We start from the raw sequence: 22,261 nt of genomic DNA, 5'->3' as shown, positions 1-22,261 counted from the left end.
AAGCAACATCTTCGTAGGCTAATGTTTGGTTTTCTGGTACTGACTTGATACCGATTGAGGCATGAAGGTATATTTTTGTGAAAACTGGGACCTAAGTTTCTTAAAAAGTTCTAATGAAATTAATAAAGTCGAATGAATTTTTAGCAATGTTACGGCGGTACTATGAGGAAGATAATGCAAGCATAAACGTTTTAAACTATTTTACAAGGGTATAACAGATTCAAAAATGCTTAACTGGTTTGTTTTGAACTCTGGCATAACCTTACCTTATTGAAGTTGCTTGGGATATACATCTTTGCTCTAGAATCCCGTTTGAGATATGAAAATACATTTTTCTGAAATGTTAGCTTGTCAAAACATTCTTATAAAATTATGCTGCCTCTCCCTGGGGGTCATATTTAGCTCTATTTAAGGAACACTTGAAATAGAACTAAAAAATTAAAGTCATCAAAAGTACTACTTTTGCTAATGAGTACCTATTTGAATACCAAACCTAATAATGCCGTCTCAGGTTAGAAATTCCCACTATGCTCAGAACTTTGTGATTTATTCTTTCCGTGAAAGTTCAAATTCCTTTTAATCCTTTTTTTATACCAGTTTGCTGAACCTGATGCTTAAAAATGTGAAAAATTTGAAAGTGAACTTAATGATCGACTGTTTAATCCCGGACCGGGTGCCTTTGTAGTTAGTACTAAAAACTTGAGTGAAGTTACACGAAAGCTTAAAAAGAAAAATCAATGGGTCGTGATGGTATATGTGCCCTTCATTTTCAAAATGCGTCTGTTAAGCTGATTTTTCATCTTTCGTTGCCTTACCAAATGGTTTTTTGCAGTGGTGTAGTCCCGCATTCATTTTGTTTAGGTCTTATTTCACCGATCCTTAAAAAAGTGGCGGATCCATATGAGTGTTCGCCCTACAGACCTATTACTGTTTAATGTGTATTTGCTAAGATTTTTGAATTGCTCATAATTAATAGTCTACTTTCTACTTGCTATACGCCTCCTTATCAGTTCGGATTCCAGCCTAAGCTGGGATGTTTCCATGTTCTAAAATGTTTGTGTAATTTATTGATTGATGCAGGTGAGTCCGATGGGACCCTAACCCTTGGAACGTATGATGTTAGTAAAGTGTTTGACTCGCTATTGCATCCCCAAGAAATGAATGAGCTTCTGAACCATGGATTATCGCCTGATTTAGTTAGACCTATCCTTTACATGTACCGCCATATGAAAGCTAAAATATGTATTCCTGGAAATGATTTATTGACCAGAGAAACACCAATTCACATTTGGGTTAAACAGGGTGCGATTACTTCATCCACAATATATAATAATGCAACGTTGCCAGCTCAGTGTCAACTTTCTTCGTGTTGTATTTATAAAGGGATGGATTTATCAATACTTTGTTATGCAGATGATGTTCTTAATGTTAGTAGGACCACTAGCGGGTTAGAAAAATGTTTCCGAGATATTTCGTAAAATTACTGTGAAATTGGGCTTTCCCTAAACGCAGCAAAATGTGAAGTTTTGATTGTCAATGAGTTAGGTTTGACTAGAGTTGATGATGCATCTATAGATTTGGATGGTATTGGAGTAAAGCCTTGTGATAACTTGACATATCTTGGTCTCCCAACTGGTAAGAATCTTAGAAAAACTAAGCAAATAATGTTGGAAAATATGGAGAGTAAAATCTGTCGTTCATATGGTGCGAAAGTAAGTTCCCAATTCCATTTGAATAGAGCCCTTATCACAAAGATGTATAATAGTGTAGCCCTGCCACATATTCTTTATTTAGTGCCGTTTTACCGAATATTTAGTGAATTTGATCGTCTTAGAATGAAGCGTGGGTTTTTAGATATGCTAATTTTCTACTGTGAGTCCCCCCTGGGACCCGTAACTCGTACCTTATAAGAAAATGTAGCTTATCGGATCCATGTGTCAAGCTATGTGAGCTTAATGCTCATATGTGCAGTAAGGAAACTAGTCATGAATGGCAAAATGTCATTTTTTGATGTTTAATGTTGGTTTTTGCTTTTGATTGTTTGATTTTCTTCTCTTTTCTTTGTTTTGAATGTACTCCATCTTTCTTTTTCTTTTTGTATGCTGGGTCATAAATAAATACATACATACATACATACATACATAACCTTAAGAAAATGATATTTGTATGTTAACCAGGATTTTATCTTTTAGAAAAATATCAAGAAAATTTTATTCATGATTAAATTATCATAGCGTTGAATGCTAACAAAGAGAAATATATGAATTATGAAACAAGCACTAATGTGGATCTTATTTGAAATTCATGCGTGCATTGTCATGACAGTGAGGAATCAAATTTCTTTGGAGCGCCAAAGAATTTCAATCGTCAAAAAACTAGATATGTGAGAGTAAGATCTCCAGAGATGATAATGCTCAAAGAGAATGCAAGCCTGAAACTAATAGTTGACGATGAAGGTCGACTTCTTGCTGCTACTGCTGTTAATGCGAAACCCGTTGATAGGCCTTATCACCATCTTTCGGGTATTAGCATTCAAAAGATAATAAGAAGAAAACAGGCGTACTCTTCTCCCAGTATCATAAGCCATAGCCTATCTATGTGCTAAAACTGTAATCTATTTAAAACTAATGTCGTAATAAACTATAAAATCGTAAATAAAATAAAAAAAGCATTAGCAGATAATATTACTAAAGAATATAAAGACAACCCGATGAACAGCAAAGCACCTGCAAACGTTACTATTACCTTTGATAATTTACCAAAAGATACGCTCACTGAACACAATAAAAGCAATGATGAAATGTATGATGAGCTTGAAGATGAAACCATAAGAAAAGTTGCGTATGATCCAAAATGGAATAAGTGCCATGTCAGAAGAAAACATGATGAATTATTTTATGGAACGGATTTGAAATAATCATTTTTTATGCTTATATTAATAACATTTAATATTGTATATACCATATGACTCCGTGAGGACAAATGAAACCATATGAAAAGTCGTGTATGGCCCTGAAAGGGAATAAGTGGCATGTCAGGAGAAAAATTGATGACTTATTTTATGGCACGGATTTCCAATATTCATTTTTTATGCTGATATTAATAACATTTAATATTTTATCTATGAATATTCCAATAAACTATATCATTTAGATTGTTTATTCAAATTACTAACATAATGTAATATGATACAACCAAAATCATTTCCACTAACTATTCCTAGTAACTTAAGATATATTTTTAACTATAGTACACCGTTTAACACATGAAGAAAGTCATATACTATCTGTGTAACATTTTTTGTTGAGATCAGTGAACTACTACCTTTTTTGCAACTGCAAAACAAGTCTTTTTAACCTTCAGCAAAGGTATAAAAGTTTTATGAAGAACTTCTCTCTGCTTAAATACTAAATTAATTGCTTCCAAGATGATTGGACTATATGACACGAAGATTTTTAGTTTGAAAAATAATCTTGTGGTGCTATATTCGAATGGGCGTTTTGATTATTATCTTTGGAAGAAGAAGAAATCGACTATCATCATTGAAAAGTGAACTATAATATGTTTAAGTATGGTAAAATCTTGTGGAGTACTAACATTACGCCACATGAACAGACCGGGATTCTATGACCGAGTGACTACACCATACAATAAAACTGGTAAAGAAATGAGTACTTTTGAGGAAGAAGTCCGAGAAATATACAAATTTTTTGGAGTTGAAGCAATGCACACAAAGGGTAATGTGGCTAAGAAAAGTTCTAAATAAAGACTCTCACCCCAAAATTACACTTTTCAATATAGAAGAGTTTAAATGTCCTAAATTTGAAGGGGCATAACATCATCCTAAAGACTAGGTTGGATTCTTTGCGTAGTTGATACCAATGGACCTACCGGATCATGATAAGTGCACACGAAACGGTAAAAAGGCGTGCTATATCAAGGGAACACCCTTCTTTCGATGTTTTATAGTGAACTCTAAGTATTCAAACACCCGTCTCTGGATGTTTAATAGTGAACTCTATAAGTATTATTATTATGTAAATATGGTTTCTTTTCTCAAAAAATCCTTTTGAATATGTTTAACCAATAAATGTCTTTAAGCTTAATCCGTCTTTATTTTTACATTAAGTAAACCCCTATTCTAGATACATCCCTCCCTCTTCCGTCAGTAGTCTGAGATAGATGAATTTAAATTCAGTAAGTTTTAGTAGTTGGCTGAAATTTTCTTTGTTTTAGTTGATGCCTGAGTATCAAAAGAAATCTAATAAAAGAATTTTTGACAATAACAAACTCACATAGTTGATAAATTACGAGTGTTTTAATTGTTGGGTGAGTACCACAAAATATAATAAAAGTATTTTTGAGTACAACAAACTCAGTTACTTGATAAATTTGGAGGGTTTTAGTTTCTGACTGAGTACCAAAAAATCTAACTAAGCATATTTGAGTGTGGCAAACTCCATTAGTTGATAAGTTCCAAGTATTTTAGTTACTTAGAATTTAGAAGAGTTTAAATGCCCTCACTTTGAAAGAGATTACCACTGTCCTAAAGACGAGGTTAAGTTCTTCACCAAGTGGATATCAAGGGACATATCTGATCCTGTTATGTACATATGACACAGTAAAAAGTATGATTTATCATAGGACCCCGTTTTGTGTATTTGTGGTAGTGAACTTTGAGCAAAAAAACATCTCTAAACTTAATCTGTCATTATTTTTCAGACATATAACTAGAATCAATCGTACAGCTAGTGTTTAAACAGAAAGCTGTGATAGATGAATACATTGAGATGGAAATATCTTTTCTACTACAATTGTAGTATCTATAAAGGCAATTATCATGATTTCACTAATTCTTATGACTCTAATGAAATCAATTTAGAACATTTGAATACTGGAATCGATAAGGTAAATCTGGAAGAGATGAGAAAAATATTGAATGAAATGAAATAAGCTATAATAGGAGAGAAGCTCAGTTTTAGATTGGTCAATTAAGAAACTAGCGGAAGAAAGGGTGTTCTTACCGTCCCATGAAAGCTCAAAAGCACAACAATACCCTTGGAAGAGGAGGAACGGTATAATTCAAAGGGATAACGAAGAGAAAAATAAATGATCAAGAAAAGAAGAGTCTCCTTACAGGAATTCTTTACACTCATTGAAAAATAACAGAGAAGATTCGTATTTAAGAAAGAGAGTACACAAATATTCATCATCGTTCTGGAACAACTACCGCTCGTCAATCTATGCCTATTCTTTTCACTGATGGTACTTATGAGAGTGTTTTCGCACTTATATATGAAATAAATCTTCTTTTTTTCATATTAATTCGCTCTTAGATTTTCATTAGAGATGAGTTAAGAAATATGTTGAGGCAATGATAGAAAATACTTACGAAACCAAAAATACTCTCACAAAACAAAAATACATCCTAGACAATACAAACTGTTCTTGCAAAATACCAAATACTTCCTTTAACAAAATTTTTCATTCAAAACAAAAACATCCTAAGAAATCAAACATTATTACAAAACAAAAATACTCCTTACAAAACCAAAAATAATTCTTAAAAACAAAAATACACCCTATGAAAGCACAAATTCTTATTGCGAAACAAAAAATACTTCTTACAAAACCAAAAAAATCTTACAAAACAAAAACACATCCAGAGATATAAAAAATTCTTACTACTAAATACGAAATACTTCTTAGGAAACAAAAAATAATTCTTACAAAACGAAAACACATGCTAAAAAATGACAAACTGTTCTTACAAAATACAAAATACTTGTCATAAAATTTAAAATACTCATTATAAAGCAAAACATACATTCTTACAAAAAAAAATCTTACAAAACAAAAAAAATATCCTAAAAGATATCAAATTCTTATTAAAAAATAAAAAATACTTCTTACAAAACAAAAACAATTCTTATAAAACAATAAAACATCCTAAGAAATCACATTCTTTTACAAAATCAAAAATATTTCTTATGAAAAATTCTGATTCTTCTAATTGGTGACTGAGTATCAAAAAAAAATAAATAAAAAAAACACTTTTGCATACAACATATTCAGCCAGTTGGTTAATTCCGAGTGTCTTAGTTGTTGACTGAATTTTCAAATTTAGTAGAAGCACTTTTGACCACAATAACTCAGGTGGTAGATAAACTCCGAGTGTTTTAGTTACCGACAGCGTATAAAAATTTAATAATAGAACTTTTGTATACAACAAACTCAGCTACTTGGTAAAATTTTGACTCTCTTAAATGGTGACTGACTATCAAAACAAAATTAAATAAAGGCACTTCTACTCACAGCAAACACAGCTAGTAGGTAAATTCCGAGTGTCCTAGTTTGTGACTGAATATAAGAAATTTAATAAAAGCACTTTTAACTACAATAAACTCGGGTAGCTGATAGATTCTGAGTGTTTTAGTTGCTAGCTGAGCACCAAAAGAAATTAACAAAAACACTTTTGTCTGCAGTAGACTCAGCTACTTGATAAACGTCCTAGCCAAGTGGATTGGTGCGCTGCATTTAGGATCCTTTGTCCGAGAGGACGAGGGTTTGGATCCAAGTGTTCTTAATTATTTGGTTTTGAACGGGGGTCAGTGACGTGACTCTCTAAGCTCAGCCAGAGTCAACCCATCTTGAAATGGGTACCTGGAGAAATCTCTGAGAAGGTAAACAGGAAGGGTGTGCGAAAGCACAGGATGGTTGGTTCCCAACCCCGTATTGCACTTCCTGACTGAAGGGTCATGAAACGGAGATTAGCACCACCAGTGAGGACTGTAAAGTCGAATGCCATATTCTTTACCTTTAACTTACCTTTTACTTGATAAGCAATAGACTAACTACTTTCGATGACCAGTCCCAGAGTACTACGGAGAGAGCCGCATAAAAAGTCTAGATGGCGACATGTTTTCGCTACCCAAAGTGCGGCCATCTTTTCAGCATTAAATCTTCCAGAATGATGATGAATTCTTGTGTACTATTTTTCTTTTATGCGAATCTTCTCTGTTATTTCTCAATGAACGTGAAGAATTTCTGCAGGATTTATTTCTTGATCTTTTATTTTCCTTTTCGTTATCCTTTTCTCTACCTCCTCTTCCAAGAGTATTGTTTTGCTTTTAAGCTTTAGTGGGGTAGTAAGGACGCTCTTTCTTCCACTATTTTATACTTGAAAAATTTAAAATTGAGCAATATCAAAATACTCTAAATTAACTGCAAAAGACTCATAAGAATTAGTGAAAGCATGTTAATTGTCTTTATAGATGCTACTATCGCAGTAAAAAAAATACTTTTGTTTCAATATTTTCATCCATCACAGCTTTTTGATTAAAAACTATCAATGCGATTGCTTCTGGTAATAGGTCTAAAAAATAGTGACAGGTTAAGCTTAAAGATGTTTATTGCTTGAAGTTCACTAGTACACATCCACAAAACGAAAATTCTATGATAAATCATACTTTTTACTTTGTCGGATGCACATATCATGGTCAGATATGTCCTTTGGTATCTAGTGTGTGAAGAGCTTAACTTCATCTTCCGGACAGTGATCAGCTCCTTCAAATTTGGGGGCATTTAGACTCTTCTAAATTGAATGTAACTAAAACATTCTGAGTTTATCAATTAGTTGAGTTTCTTATACTCAAATGTACTTTAATTAGATTTTTTGGTACTCAGTCAGCATGTTAAACACTCGAAATTTATCAAGTATCTAAGTTTGTTGCACTCAAAAGTGCTTCGATTTTTTGGTACTCAGCCAACAATTAAAACACTCTGAATTTATCAACTATCTGTGTTTGCTGTAGTCAAAAGTGCTTTTATTAGGTTTTTATACTCATCCATCAACTAAAACAGGCAGAACTACAGCCAGAAACTGAAACACACTGAATTTATATTCATCTATCTCAGACTCTTAATGGAAGAGGGAGGGGTATACCTAGAATAGGGTTTTACTAAATGTAAAAAAAGATGGGTTAATCTTAAAAATAGTTTTGGTTTAAACATATTCAAAAGGGTATTAAAAAAAACACACACATAGTTACATAAAAATAATACTTAGAGTTGACTATTAAACATCCACAGACAGGTGTTCCCTGTTCCCTTTCCCTTGTTCCCTTTGTCGTATGCACTTATGACGATCAGGTATGTCCCTTGATATAAACTGCGTGAAGAATCTAACCTCGTCTTTGGAATGATGATATCTCCTCAGCCCCCCCCCCCCTTTCATTCACTTTTCACCTCATAATTCTAATTTTAATGTCCATTTTTTGATTTTGGAGGTTTATAATTTTTTAGTCACTAACTAACTTGTGTTTTTGTTTTAATTTCTAATCCCCTTTTTAATTTTAGGGATTCTCTATTTTTTGACATTTTTGCTTATTTGACATTGACCTTCTAATTCTATGAGTTTAAATTGTTTTTGTTTTTGATATTTTTACGTATTTTACATTGACCCTTTTTTAGTTTTCTGTTGTTGTTTGTTTGTTTGTTTTGTTGTTCTTTTTTCGTTTTATTTGACGCTAAAGTGCTAATTCGGCCCTTTTGCCCTTTTTCAGCAATAAATCTTGTCTTATCTTATATGCCCCTTCAAATTTAGGACAATTAAAATCTTCTAAATTTAAAAGTGGAATTTTGGGGTCACAGTTTTTAATTAGAACTTTATCTTAGTCACTTTACCCTATACTTACAGTGCTTCAACTCCGAAAAAATTGCATATTTCTTGGATGTTTTCTTAAACCGTACTCAGTTCTGTACCTGTTTTATTATATGGTATAATCACTCGCTCATAGAATCCCAGTTTGTTCATATGGTGTAATGCAGTTTTCCACAAACTAGACTTTCGACTCAGTCCATAGAGATTCACCGCGTAAAGTATTCCGCTAATTTGGCTTCCCTGATAAATTTGTCAGAATTATAATGGCGACATACGATGAACAAATGTGTGCTTTTTGAACTGATGATGGGGACTTGACTGAGTGGTTCAAAGTCAACTCAGGCGTTTGAAAGGGATGCATTCTGTCCCCAATACTGTTTACAATGCTCATTGATTGCATCCTACGAATGTGCAACTTCATGGGTGGCATCCAGTTCAATGAAAGTCGGACCTTGTTTTATGCAGATTTCGCAGACGATATAACGCTCGTTTCAAATAGTTCGTGGTAACGAACTGTAAGTAAGGAGCGACCCGGCTCAATGGTAACCGAAACTCTAGAAAACGGTATTTTAATACAAATAGATACATCAACAGAATTAGATTTAATGCTGATTTCAAATATAAAAGTTTATCAAGTTTAGTATACCCATCAAAAGTTACGCGCCTGAGAAAATTTGGCTGATTTTTGAAAAAAGGGGGAAAGACCCCCTAAAAGTTATAGAACCTTAATGAAAATCACACCATCATATTAAGCGTATCAGAGAGACCTACTGAAGAGGTTTCAAGCTCCTATTTACAAAAATATGGAATTTTGCATTTTTGCCAGAAGAAAGATCACGGGTGCGTGTTTATTTGTTTTTTTTTTGTGTTTGTTTTTTTCCCAGGGGTGATTGTATCGACCCAGTGGTCCTAGAATATCGTGGGAGGGTTCATTGGAATGGAAACTAAAAGTTCTAGTGCCCTTTTTAAGTGACCAAAAAAAATGGAGGGCAACTAGGCCCCCACCTACGCTCATTTTTTTCCATAAGTCACCTGATCAAAATTTTGATATAGCCATTTTGTTCAGCGTGTTCGAGAATATTATAAGTATGTCTTTTAGGATGACTTAATACCCCGAAGTTCCCGGGAGGAGGGCTGAAAGTTATGAACTTTACCCAATGTTAACATATAGTATTGGTTATTGTGAAGTATACAGACGTTTTCAGGGGAGATTTTTTTCTGGTAGGGGGGGGGGGGAGGGCTGGTCAGGAGTATTGTGGGAGGATCTTTCTATGAAGCAATTTTTCATGGGGGAAGGGACATTGCTATGAGGGGGGCGCCGGACTTCCCAGCATTATTTAAAAAAAGACAGAAATTATATATAAAAACAACTTTTTCAGCCGCAACAGCAGCAACATCAAAACTTTAAAAGAACAGAAAATATTACATATATGATTGGGTTAACTCCCTAGTCAATACCTCACTCTTTAAGCCAAAGATTTTTTAGTACTTTCATAAGAGCTATTTATTCTAATGAACGGCCTTTGTGATTAAGTGGTCATTTTTAAAGAATTGGAACAAAATTCGAGCTTTCGCTTAAAGAGCAAGGTATTATCTAGGGGGCGAACCCCCTAATATACGTATTAAAAATATATGTTTATAGAAGTTCGTTACGTAAGTTAATACGTAAGTTACGTATATTTATTACTAATAAAAACGTTCGTAAATAAAATTAAACAAGTTTCGAGAAAGCCAGTTAACCTTTTCAGACCTGAACCAAGAAGGAGTTGCGTAAAAATTCTGAAAATAGCAGAGAGTAATCCTGGAGGTTCAACTAGAACATATTTATTTAAAAAAAAAAATTTATTTCATTCCAAATCCAAACTGTGAATGGTTACCATAATGTCACGTCAGGTATATACAGATACTATTTTAGGTGAAAATTTGTGAAACAGTTGTGATCTGAGTTCGAACACAATCAAACTTTGCACTTTGAACACATGATTAAACTCGTTCCCCCCCTAATACACATCTCAAAGTGCCACCTTCCTTTTTCAGTCGTCTTTGGAAAATGTGAGGTCTGGTCAAACCTCATTGATTCCGAAGGCATCCCGTCTCGCGAGGTAGACGTATTGCGCTTCGTCACTAATAAGGATGCTCTTCCAACTCGAGGACTTTAAGATACGCCAGTAAGAACCAACCCACGAGCAATGTCCATTTTGAAGTACAGTAGAGACATATGCTGAACATTGGTCTGCTTACACTTTCGGTGGTGTATCAGCCAGGCGTTGTTCACAGCCATGGCAAAGAAGTAGTACACAATCCTCATATACCATTTCTTCGAGTGAATGTCAGACCTGTAAAGCTCCAGGAACATGTCAGCAAGATCCACACCCCCCATTGATTTGTTGTAGTCACGGACGATTCGGGGGCGATCAACTTCGACGTATTTCCGTGTTGTGCCATCCCATCTCTGACACTTATCAATTGGGGTGACTGCACAGTATGACGAAGTCAAATGGACTGGTTTTTTTGTCATACCATTTTACTACCGATACTTCTGAATGTCTTTCAAAACGGAAGTCCACTGACCCTCGTCCATTCTTCTTCATGTTGGCGTCGGTATCTAGAACAGCGCCCCTCATTCTATTGTTGCGTATCGTACCACATGACTCGATGCCATATTCAACCCGAAGCTTGAGAATGAGATCGATGACAGCATAGAAGTTATCAAAAAACAGCTTGAAGTTCATGAACCTTGGCAGATTTTCTACAAGCCGAAGGACAACGTCAGTGCCTTGGCCAAGTTCAGAAATTTCAACAGATCCTTTTTCTGTATATATCTCTATGTCATACACTATTCCGCTAATGCCAGCTCTCGTAAAAACCTTTACACCCCACGAGTGGGGCTTGTCCTTAAAGTACTGTCGAAATCCAATTCTTCCTTTTGAACGGGATCATCTGTTCGTCAATACTTTGGATCTCTTCAGGGTCTATTTTTTTCAGATTCTCCCTGAATGCGTCGTATAGTCTTCTGATCTTGAACAGTTTATCATGACCAGCCTCCCCTTTCTGTATCATTAAGGTGTCATCGCAAATGTGGAAGAAAGATCTCAAGCTGATGAACCTATCTCTGCTCATGGTATCAGCCACCGGGGAATATCGTATTCCATTCTCCCAGTATATTCTCATAGCCGGAAGTTTGAGAATGCTCAAAAGCATTTGAACTCCAAGAAATCTGTGCAGCTCTTCAAGAGAAAGTTTCAGAACAAGATTCTTCTTTCTCATGGCATTCAGGTTCGTTTGGTCCATAATGTTTGAAATAATGTCTTTTGTGATAAACATTCGGAAGAGATCAAGGGGCGTTTGTACCTCGTCATAGTGTGGCATAGAACCCTTCCAGGTAATATCTCGAGGTTCGGGCTCCGTTTTTATCCACTTGTATTGCTTTGCCTCCTTTGCTACCTTCTTTTTTGCTGCTGGTTTTGCCGTGACCTCAGGAGCATCAGTTGAAGTTACTAGACCGGCCACTGCTTGGGAAGGAGCATTTTTCTTAGCTATTGTATGGACAAAGGGTTCAGCAGGTGCAATAACTGTTGCTGACAGCATTGCAGAAGAAGTTGCCACTGGTGCTAATGATGTGCTTGAAGAACTGTTTGACGCTGCTGTGTCATTCAAGCCCGGGAGAGGCAAATCAAATTGATCCGTGTCATCGCCATTGTCTAATTCGAACCTGCCAAGCATTGATGAAGGGATGTCGTCTGTGTGGTCAATATCCTCTTCATCACTTCTGTCTTCATTGCCATAACAGTTGAGAGAACGTAGAGGTTGAAATTCTTGATCTGGATTGTCTGGTGCCCAGTTTGGGTCGTCGTCGTCGGACGAGATATCGAGATCTGAATCTCAATCAGGTATCAATAAAAGCCTTGCTGCTTCTTCTGCAGTCATTTTCTTGGTAGCTCTTCTACTTCTTTCCTTGATCAGTCTCTCTTACAAGGGCTTAGGACCATGGCCTCTCATGGAGTCAGAGCTCTGCTTGGGCCAGCTGAAATGAAATTCAAGGTAAGTGCATCACTTAATAATAATAATATAATGCAATAAAATAGGCCATTGGCCTCTACACTTGCTTGAGGCATCACACAAAATAGCTCTTTTACCTTTACTGTTACCAATAAAAATGAGGAACAGAAAGGAATTGTGCCTATTCCCGATCATAAAAAGGACTTGCTGCCTCGTTTGCTGTACAAATCTGCCTAGGTGTGGTTTGGCAATGAATGCCTGACCTGACCATTTGGTAACCGATCGTTAGCAACCTTGTTTGGGGCTAAACTACAGCTCAGAATTAGATTAGTGATATCTCATTCGAAAGATCGCATTCTTAGCTAAAAAATAATATCATAATCAAGCTCTGAACTTACCAGAAACGTCCAGGTCATCGAGGTCAAAATCTGCACCTTTCCTCTTTTTCGACATTTTATGTTTTGTCTCAACTTTGACGCTCGCTCGAACGCTCGGGTAAAGCCTTTAGGGATAATAAATTCAAATGCGATAGAGCCAAGCACGCGCTATCTAGTGGAAAAGAAATCACGGTTGTAATTTTGTCGAGTCGAGAGAAAAAAATAGGGGGCGAGGGGTATCCGTAGGGTGACCACAGGCATGAAAGGGTTAACCAAATAAAAGTAAATTAATATGCAATTTTTTTTTATTATGCATGTACGGTGAGCCAAGATCAAAACCTGCATTTATTCAAAAATGTTCAAAAATTAAATAAAAAAAAATTAGTTTCTTTAACTGAAAGTATGGAACGACGTTAAAACTTAAAACGAACAGAAATTATTCCTTATATGAAAGGGGCTGCCCCCCCCCCCTTAACGCCTTGCTCTTTACGCTAAAGTTTGAATTTCTCACAACTATTTTTGTAAACAATAAAAAACTTTAGCGTAAAGAGCGAGGCGTTGAGGAGGGGGCAGCCTCTTTCATATAAGGAATAATTTCTGTTCGTTTTAAGTTTTAACGTCGTTCCTTACTTTCAGTTAAAAAAACTTGTTTTTTTTTTTTATTTAATCTCACTTAAGAGAGAAGCTTCAGTACAACATAATTGAGCTCTCGAAATAGGTGAACGAATAGGTTTAGTAATAAGCACGCAAAAGACGAAAATCATGCGCAATAATGTGAATAAACTATCTGCTCAGCCACTGACAGTTAAAGCAAAGAGAATTGAAGATGTAGAGAGGTTCAGATATCTTGGGAGTCTATTGAGCACCAATGGAAGCCCCGAGCATGAAGTTGCCAAACTTATTGCTTGCGCAGTAAGCACCTTTCATAAGTTAAGAAACGTTTGAAGAAGTACTACTTTCTGTTTGAAGCTGAGACTGGGGTTCTCAATATAGACTCAATAAACTGAGGTTCTGAGAAGGATGTCCTGTCCGTACTAGTGTGTGGTTCTGGAAGCTGGGCGCTGACAAAACTGCTAAGAAAAAGCATCCAAAGTTTTGAAAATGATTGCTTTGGACAGATTCTCGGAATCAACTGGAGGGACAAAATTATTGTCCCGAGAACAAGCCTTGATTAACTTTAGCCGGATACACTGGAGAGGTCAATGTGAAGAGGCATCGTTGCCACCTTGTACACTGGATGGCGTGGAAAGTCCTAAATCTAAGTAATTAAATAGCATACTAGATGACGGTAATAGTTTGAATAACCAATCTAAATGACGGAGTTTATTGGAATAATGGTACATACTATATTAAATGTTTTTAATGTCGACATAAAGAAATTTGAACGTTTCGAATTCGTTCTATAAGATAATTTTTATTTTTTCTCTTGACATGGCACTTATTCCTTTTAGGGTTCATACGCGACTTTTCATATGGTTTCACCTTCAAGTTCATTACATATTTCATCATTGGTTTTATTGTGTTCAATGAGTGTATCTTTTGGTAAGCTACGAAGGTACTAGTAACATTTGCAGGTACTTTGCTATTCAACAGGCTGTCTTTATATTCCTTAGTGATATTATAAGCTAATGCTATTATAATTTTATTTATGATTTTTTAGTTAATTACAACATTATTTGTACGTATATTAAAGTTTTTGCACATAATTAAGATACGGTTTATGATATTGAGAGAAGAGTACGCCTGTCTTTATCTTGTCTTCTTTTGAATGTTAAAAACAGAAAGATGGTGATAAGGTCTATCAACGGCTAATGTGTTACCAGCAGTAGTAGCAAGAAGTTGACCCTAATTGCCAAATATTAGTTTCAGGCCTGTATTCTCTTTGAGCATTATCATCTCTGGAGATCTCACACTCACACGTCCACCTTTTTGACCATGGAAATTCTTGGTCACTCCAAAAGAATTTAATTCCTCACTGTCATCACAATACACGTAAACATTCCTGATACGATTCCCATTAATGCTGGTTTCATAATTCAAAAATTTTTCTTTGTCACCATTCAATGCGAAACGTGAAGCTCTGAGCATACTGGGAATTTTTAGCCTGAGGTAGCATTAGTCTATTTGGTATCGAAAGAGGTAGTCATTAGCAAAAGTTCTAGTACTGATGATTTTGTTTTAGTTTTGTTTCGTATTTTCCTTATGACCAAACACCGTATTGGTTATAACTAGATTGTTATGGCCAAAACAAGTTAAAGCACTGTTGGATAATGCTGGCTTATAATGGGCATGGAATGAGGGGCAGAAAACTCTAGGTAAACCTGAAGATTTTCTCGCGGTAAGTTTGCATCGCGCCTTCGCGAACAAGAGATTCAGGTTTGGCTAACGGGTCTGGAAAAGTCTAGTAGCCTGCATTCTTATAGTCAGATTAAAGATGTGCATGGGGAGGAGTTTTATTTGAAGCTGAATCTACCGTGGAAAACCCTTAAGTAATGGTTACAGGGGCGGGTAGATTGCAAACCACTGCCTAAAAGATACTGGGAGTCTTATGATAATGATGGCTCGGGAAGTAGGCGTGCCTGCCCGATCTCTGGGCAGTTTGGGAATGGGATGGACCATTTTCTGAGTAGATGCCAAAGTTTGGCAAATTTTAGGGATGAATTTTTTCATGGGGATGTGCCGCTGCTACCGGGTGTTTTGAGGACTACTTCGAGGGACCTAATTATTGTGTTAGGTTGTTTTATACATAATTGTCTGATTGCGCAGAAAGAAGCTCTAGTTTAAATTTGTTGAGTGTTATTTTTCTTTCTTTATTGTTTTTGGTTTATTTGTTTTGTGTATATGGCCACTGGTTTTTACATACACGCATGTATGTATGTATACCTACAAAATTGCAAAAGTATGTATCCATTACTGTTTTCTTTTCTTACACCGAATTTACCTAGGCTAGGATACCATCTATCCCTATTTCTACCGACCTGGGCGTTAAAATCTCCCAGTAATAACATCATATCTCTACCTGGGACCCTCTCTATTTGCTCCAGTAACTTTAAGTAAAATTCCTCTGAGTCGCTAGTATCTCCGTCAGTCGGTTTTACAGGGCCGTATACTACTATAACTGATACCCTGAACTTTTTAGTCATAAAATGAGAAATTAGTATTCTAGTATTAATACCTTCCTAGCCTAAACAAGACCTAGTAGCTTCCTTATTCATCATGAGCCCTACTCCCTGTCTATTTACCCCATCCTTCCTGCCTAAGTAAACAAGCTATATATCACCTAATTTCATGCTTAGTACCCCTGGGAGTTTCTGAAACCCCTAATAAATCCAGTTCGAATCGACTGAATCCATCAGTCAAATGTCGATACGATATTTTTTAACGTCGTAACATTCCAAGTTCCTATTTTCATGTTTTTTAAATCATTGAAATTATTTTCGCCTCAGGAAAAGCAATGATCCCAGATACCAGTGTAGGAAGGGGATCACATATCTTCTCAAGTCAACACCGAAGTGCTTAAGCCGGCTTAGAATCAGACAGCAAGAAGCTCGTGGGACTTTCATGAATGGAGGCTTTGTGCAATCTTGGGCCCATCTTGGTCACAATATGATTTTCAGCACTTGGCGATGCTCTTCTATCAACAAAAGTCGAAATCCTGCACAGACAATCTTAAGCTTATTACCTCCGACTCATTATGTATTCATACCTACAAATATTATGCTACTACGGGGAGGCAGCTTATAATAGATAAATTAGCTAGGAAGAGGTTTTTCAGTCCCATGACGCCGGTCAAAACATACCAAGCCCAGAAGAATTGTCCATCAGTCAGAATCCCGTGCGAATGCTGTGTCGTTTACTAGGCTATAATTTCCTCGTGGGGCACCACTCCTCAAGTGGGAATAGAGCTAGCCGCAAGGTCCCTAGTCTTGCAGGTACCAATAAAGGGCCAAAGCAGCCCTTTGCAGAGGCCTTTGTCCATAGATCTGAATCTTACGCCCTGACGCAGATATCCTCCTATAGAGGATCCTTCCGCGATGATGTTTTGCATCACAATGCAGTTTAACCCACTACTGGGAGAAGATTTGAAACTCATGGGTCTTGTGGACATACCAGTGGGCCATTTTGAGGCATTCTTCCTCAAAATGTACATTCGAGGGGTGTTCTTCCTCCTCCACCTGTATTTATGATCCCGGGTGAGGGTGCCCCAGGTTCTATGATGGACCTCCAGGGATAAGGTCCCCCTTGGTCCGTGCCTCCTACAGAGGTACCCTACATATCTGTAGGGCGTTCCCCTACCACCACCTGGGGACACGCTGAATGGCCTGGGGGATGCCAAGAACGTAAAATGAAAATAATTAAAAATATTATGTTCCCTTTAAACATGGAAAATGATATAGTTCTCTGTATAACTTTTTAAACATCAAATTATTATAGAGAAGTATGACTAAATTTATACAGAAAACTTTTGGGTTTTCTTATTTAATATAACTACACATTAGCTTGTAGAACTAATGTCTAGCCGAATTTATTGATTTACTTCAGCATTATCTTGTAAAACTAATGTAAAACTAATGTCTAGCCTGTCTTCTTGATTTACTTTAACATTAGCATGTAAAACTAATGTCTAGCCTAATTTATTGATTTAAATGGATTATCGGATTTTTTAAACGTCAATTTTTTATCTATGAAAATTGGGAATTTTGGTATTACTTAAAGTAAAAACGAAATAAGTAAGGCTGATATAATTGTAAATTACTTAAAGTTGAAAATCGCTTGTTCATTTGAAATTTGTTTCGAAACTGTTAGTGTTAACACGTTAACACGCAGTTTATATAGAAAAAATGATGTCACTGAGCCATTATACAAAATTATGGTTTTCAACTTATGTGCATCTGATATTCAACTAAGACAAGCCTCAGGTGTATCATCTGTAGTATTGTTAAGATTTAATGTCCCAATAAGGGTGTAATCGTAGGAGTATTGTATATCACACTATTCACATCTTGAAAGAAAAAACTGTATAATGAATAATTGTTTCACTTAAAGGTAATTTAGGAATGAAAGTTATTATATTTAATAGTTGCAGTTTTATTTCGGGAAGGAATTTTTGGGGACTTCGAAAAAGAGCTTGAAAGCCATCAAAATGGTGGTAGATCAAAATAAAAAAAATGCGCCATTAGAATTAGCACTGTCAAAAAGCCTTAACGGGAGGCTTACAAGCTCCAAATTTGAACAACAGAAAATCCCTTTGTTGTAAAAGAACTGGTGTAACCCCTTCCCCTTTTTTTCTTTCCAGGGGTGATAATATCGAACCAATGGTCGTAGGACATTGGGAATAGGCTCTGTTGAAAGTGAGTAGCAATATCTAGGGCTCTTTTCAGTAACAGAGAGACGTGCGAAAGCAAAGTGGCAATTCTTCTTATTTTATGCCAGAAGATAAATATTTGCCAAAAGGAGAGTGAAATGACGGAGTACATAACCTAAGACCCTTAGAAATTTTCAACTTAATACCCTTAACCATTCCTGAGATATTGCAGATACGGCAGATTTCTGTAGCTTAAGCTCAACATCCTCCCACCGTGTCTTGAAAAATTTGACTTAGTACCATATGCCGTTTTTTAGATATTACAGGTACGCCTTCCTGATAACCTTGAATGCACATATTGTATTAAAGAAAATAACTTGCCCAAAAAAGTTCGGCGTAGTGCACTTAGCTGACAATCTGGATACATACTGTATATTTTGATTTACTTTTACATCCCTTTCAGCTTTCCCTGAAGGTTTCAACACAGAACTCTCTTCCGTTCCTGAGTTATTTGATCTACGTCGTTTTGATAAAAAGAATGCATTTGAAGTTTTTTGGTTTCGTTCAATAGTTGTAGCAGTAGCAGTAGCATCAGCAGCAGTAGAAGTATCGGTAGCATTTGCAGTCACAGTAGTATTTGCGTTCTCAGTTGGAAACAGCTCTCTTCTGTTTCCTGAGATATTCCATATATGTCATTTTGACAACAAGAATGCATTCGAACTCTTTTCGTTTCGTTAAATAGTAGTAGCAGTAGCATCAATAGCAGTAGAAGTAGTGGTAGTATTTGCAGTCGCAGTAGTATTTGTGGTCTCAGTTGGAAGCAGTTCTCTTTGGTTCCTGAGATATTCCATCTATGCCATTTTGATAACAAAAATGCATTCGAACTATTTTTATTTCTTTCAATAGTTGTAATAGCAGCAGTAGCATTAGTAGCAGGAGAATGAGCGGTAGCATTTGCAGTCCCAGTAGTATTTACCTTCTCAGTTGGAAGCAGTTCTCTTCCGTTCCTGAGATATTCTATCTATGCCATTTTAATAATAAGATTACATTTGAAATCTTTTGATTTCGTTCAATAGTTGTAGTAGTAGCAGTAGCATTAGCAACAGTTAAAGTAGCGGTAGCATTTGCAGTCGCAGTAGTATTTGCGTTCTCAGTTGGAAACAGTTGCAGTCGCAGTCGCAAGTAGTGTCGGTCATAGTAACAATTAGTCGAAGTCAAAGTCGTTAGTAGCCGCAATCACAGTCGCGATTAATTTTAATCACATCAGTAGTTGAAGTAGTAGCTAATTTTAGTCGCAAGTAGTTACAGTCGTAAGTAGTCATAGTTGCAGTTACAGGTAGTCAAAGTCGCAAGTAGTCACAGTAGCAGTCACAAGTATTTACAGTCACAAATAGTAGCATTCGCAGTGACGAGCAGTTGCAGTTTCATGTAGTCAAAGTTACAATTTGTTGCAGTCACAGTTGTAAGTAGTATTAATCACATAAGAAGTTGTCAGTTGCAGTCACAAGCAGTCGCAAGTCGTCACAGTTGCAGTCACAATCTTAGTAGTAGTTCTAATTAGTGATAGTACAAGCGGTAGTAGTAGTTGTGGTTTGTAGTATTAGACGCACACCTAGGAATCTTTGTCAATGTGAGGAAGTTGAACATGTCAATGGGAAAGTTTAAGGGGGGTAGACAGCAGGACGAATGTTTAAGACCCTATTTAACAAAAAATCATGTTGAATTCTTTAGTTTCATTGCTTAAATTAGACAAAGATCAACAACAACAAAAAAGAAAAAGCTAAAGTTAATTTAAATAACACGAAGTTTTTTACGGAAGTAAGCAGTGAAGTTGAAACTTGAAACAACCAAAAATCATTGCTTCTCCGGCTGTGCAGGATTAATTGCAAAACTAGCTCAGATAAAGGAACGGGGGATGTTTTCACATATTTGTAGAACTGTAAAACTCTCGCTTCACCGAAAACTGAGCATGCTTGAGTTTTTGAAGAACTATGCTTGTTTGCAAAAGTTTATAAATTTAATAGCCTATGAAAGACTATTAAGGCCCTTATAAATTACTCTTTGATATATACCATGAGTCAGTTTATTTGAGCTAGTTTTGTAAATCCTGCACAATCTGCGAAGCAACAATTTTGTTAGTTTTTAGGTTTCAACTTCGCTTATTACTTCCGTAAGAATAACTTTCTTTTAAATGATGTATCTAATACCAGCCAATCAGAGCTTCATCATTAACACTTAGCTGTAGAAGAAAAAATTCTGGATTTATATGCACCAACACATTCTTCATGCCTAACCACGAGCACAACCACACATAAAATGCGTACACCAGGTAATTGAAAATTTAGCATAAAGTAATAAAACCCTACTATGTCTTTTTCCTCACCTTTTTCAGATGTTTCTTCTATAGAATTAATCCACTTCGTATTTGAGCAAATAATCATGAGCAAATAATTCGTATTTGTCAATGGTCTGACAGCCTGTCCGAGCTCCTGACGATGGCAAATATCAGGTTGAGCGATGTGCAAACGCTTGCCATGGACCGAAGTGGATGGAGGAGGCAGACGTCACCCTCTACGCCAAGCAGCGCCCGGCAGGAGACATACGTCAAAGTAAGTCAAGTATTTCAGCAAGCCATGTATTAAATGAAGAATGTCAAAGGCAATGTTTTATTTGTTTTCGGGGATGGGAGGAGGAGGAGAAGTGTGAAAAAAAACACTTTTCTCTATATCCATAGCGAAAACCCGATTTAGACATGGTTCATGCCTCACTTAGACTTCGGAAGGACAGGAATAATACCTTCCAATGACGAAAGGGGTCATATTCTTATCCATGGATCACAATGTCAGGTTTTGAAATTGCCCTCTCTTATTTGAGTTAGCCCTTTTGAGACCTGTAAATTCAAATTAAATTTAAATAAGAAACCTCAAGAAGAAGTACAATCATCTCCTAACAAAATATTACTATGTACAAAGAATTGTGACATATCCTCTTTCAAAAAAACCACACAAACTAGGAAAAACCAATCTAAGATTTTAAAACATACCTTTCCATAACTTGGGTCCAGGTTGGTTGCGATCACAGTAGCTTTATTTCTTAGCCATATTTCAGAAATCGGAAACACAACTTCCTGCTCAAAGCCAGGATCAGCATGATTATTTTCGTCATCAACATAAGTAACAAAAAGACTAGGTGATCCCTGCTTAAAACCATTAATCTCAGCAGTTACATAGGAGACAGTTGTAAAATCATAGCTATTGACGGTGTGTAAGTGGGCTTCACCACTTGGTTCAGAGAAGCGCTTTTGAGCAGTAAGGACTCCCTGTCGTACTTCGACAGTTTCACTCTCTGGTTGCCAACTCCAATATCCCTTATACAGGTCAATGTCTGTGTTGGTAGTAAAATATTCCCCTGGGCCGTTATCAAATGACTCCAATACATCGATTACTGGCGGTATGGGGGAAGATCGTAAGGAACCATCTTCATAATCTTCATAAACTGGGTGTGAATGTACAAAAACAAGGAAGAAAAAAATTGTGTAATGCATCATCAAACACTAAATTAAACAATGTGTTTCGGGAATGTTGCGATTATTATTGCATAGAAAATAAAACTATTATCAATTTAGAACAACAAGATAAAGTTTTATCAAGGTAACATCTTATCTCGCAAACCAGTCGTTCTTATATCATCTCTTAAAATATCCTTGACAATGGTAATCCCTAATAAGATGATAACTTTGTTCTTAGAAAAAAATTACTAAGATGAATTTGAAATACCTAATTATTTAATAGGTTAATTGTGCAGTCAGTGGCGTAGTTTGGTGTATGTGGTCTGTCCAGCGAAATGTCTAAATCAGGACAGAAAAAAGAAGAATAGCTAATGCTCTCTTTCCGATTGTTTTTTTTTTTTTTTTTAACC

General features: G+C 36.1%; 1 protein-coding gene across 1 annotated transcript in view; it reads right to left on the bottom strand.

Annotated features, from left to right (window-relative positions):
- Positions 1 to 21,939, bottom strand: part of LOC148942485 (uncharacterized) — a 139,257-nt gene extending 117,318 nt beyond the window's left edge. The window contains exon 1 of the mRNA XM_089102018.1: positions 21,387 to 21,939. Coding sequence (XP_088958144.1) covers positions 21,387 to 21,890 — 504 coding nt within the window. The 5' untranslated portion in view covers positions 21,891 to 21,939. The remainder of the gene's footprint in view (positions 1 to 21,386) is intronic.
- Positions 21,940 to 22,261: the final 322 nt, after the last annotated feature.

The sequence above is a fragment of the Artemia sp. Qi Xiang Cuo genome, chromosome 16, assembly GCF_049724085.1.
Source record: "Artemia sp. Qi Xiang Cuo chromosome 16, ASM4972408v1, whole genome shotgun sequence".
Lineage (NCBI taxonomy): Eukaryota > Metazoa > Arthropoda > Branchiopoda > Anostraca > Artemiidae > Artemia > Artemia sp. Qi Xiang Cuo.
Note: the sequence above shows the minus strand (reverse complement) of the source record. Positions and strands in the feature narration are given on the sequence as shown.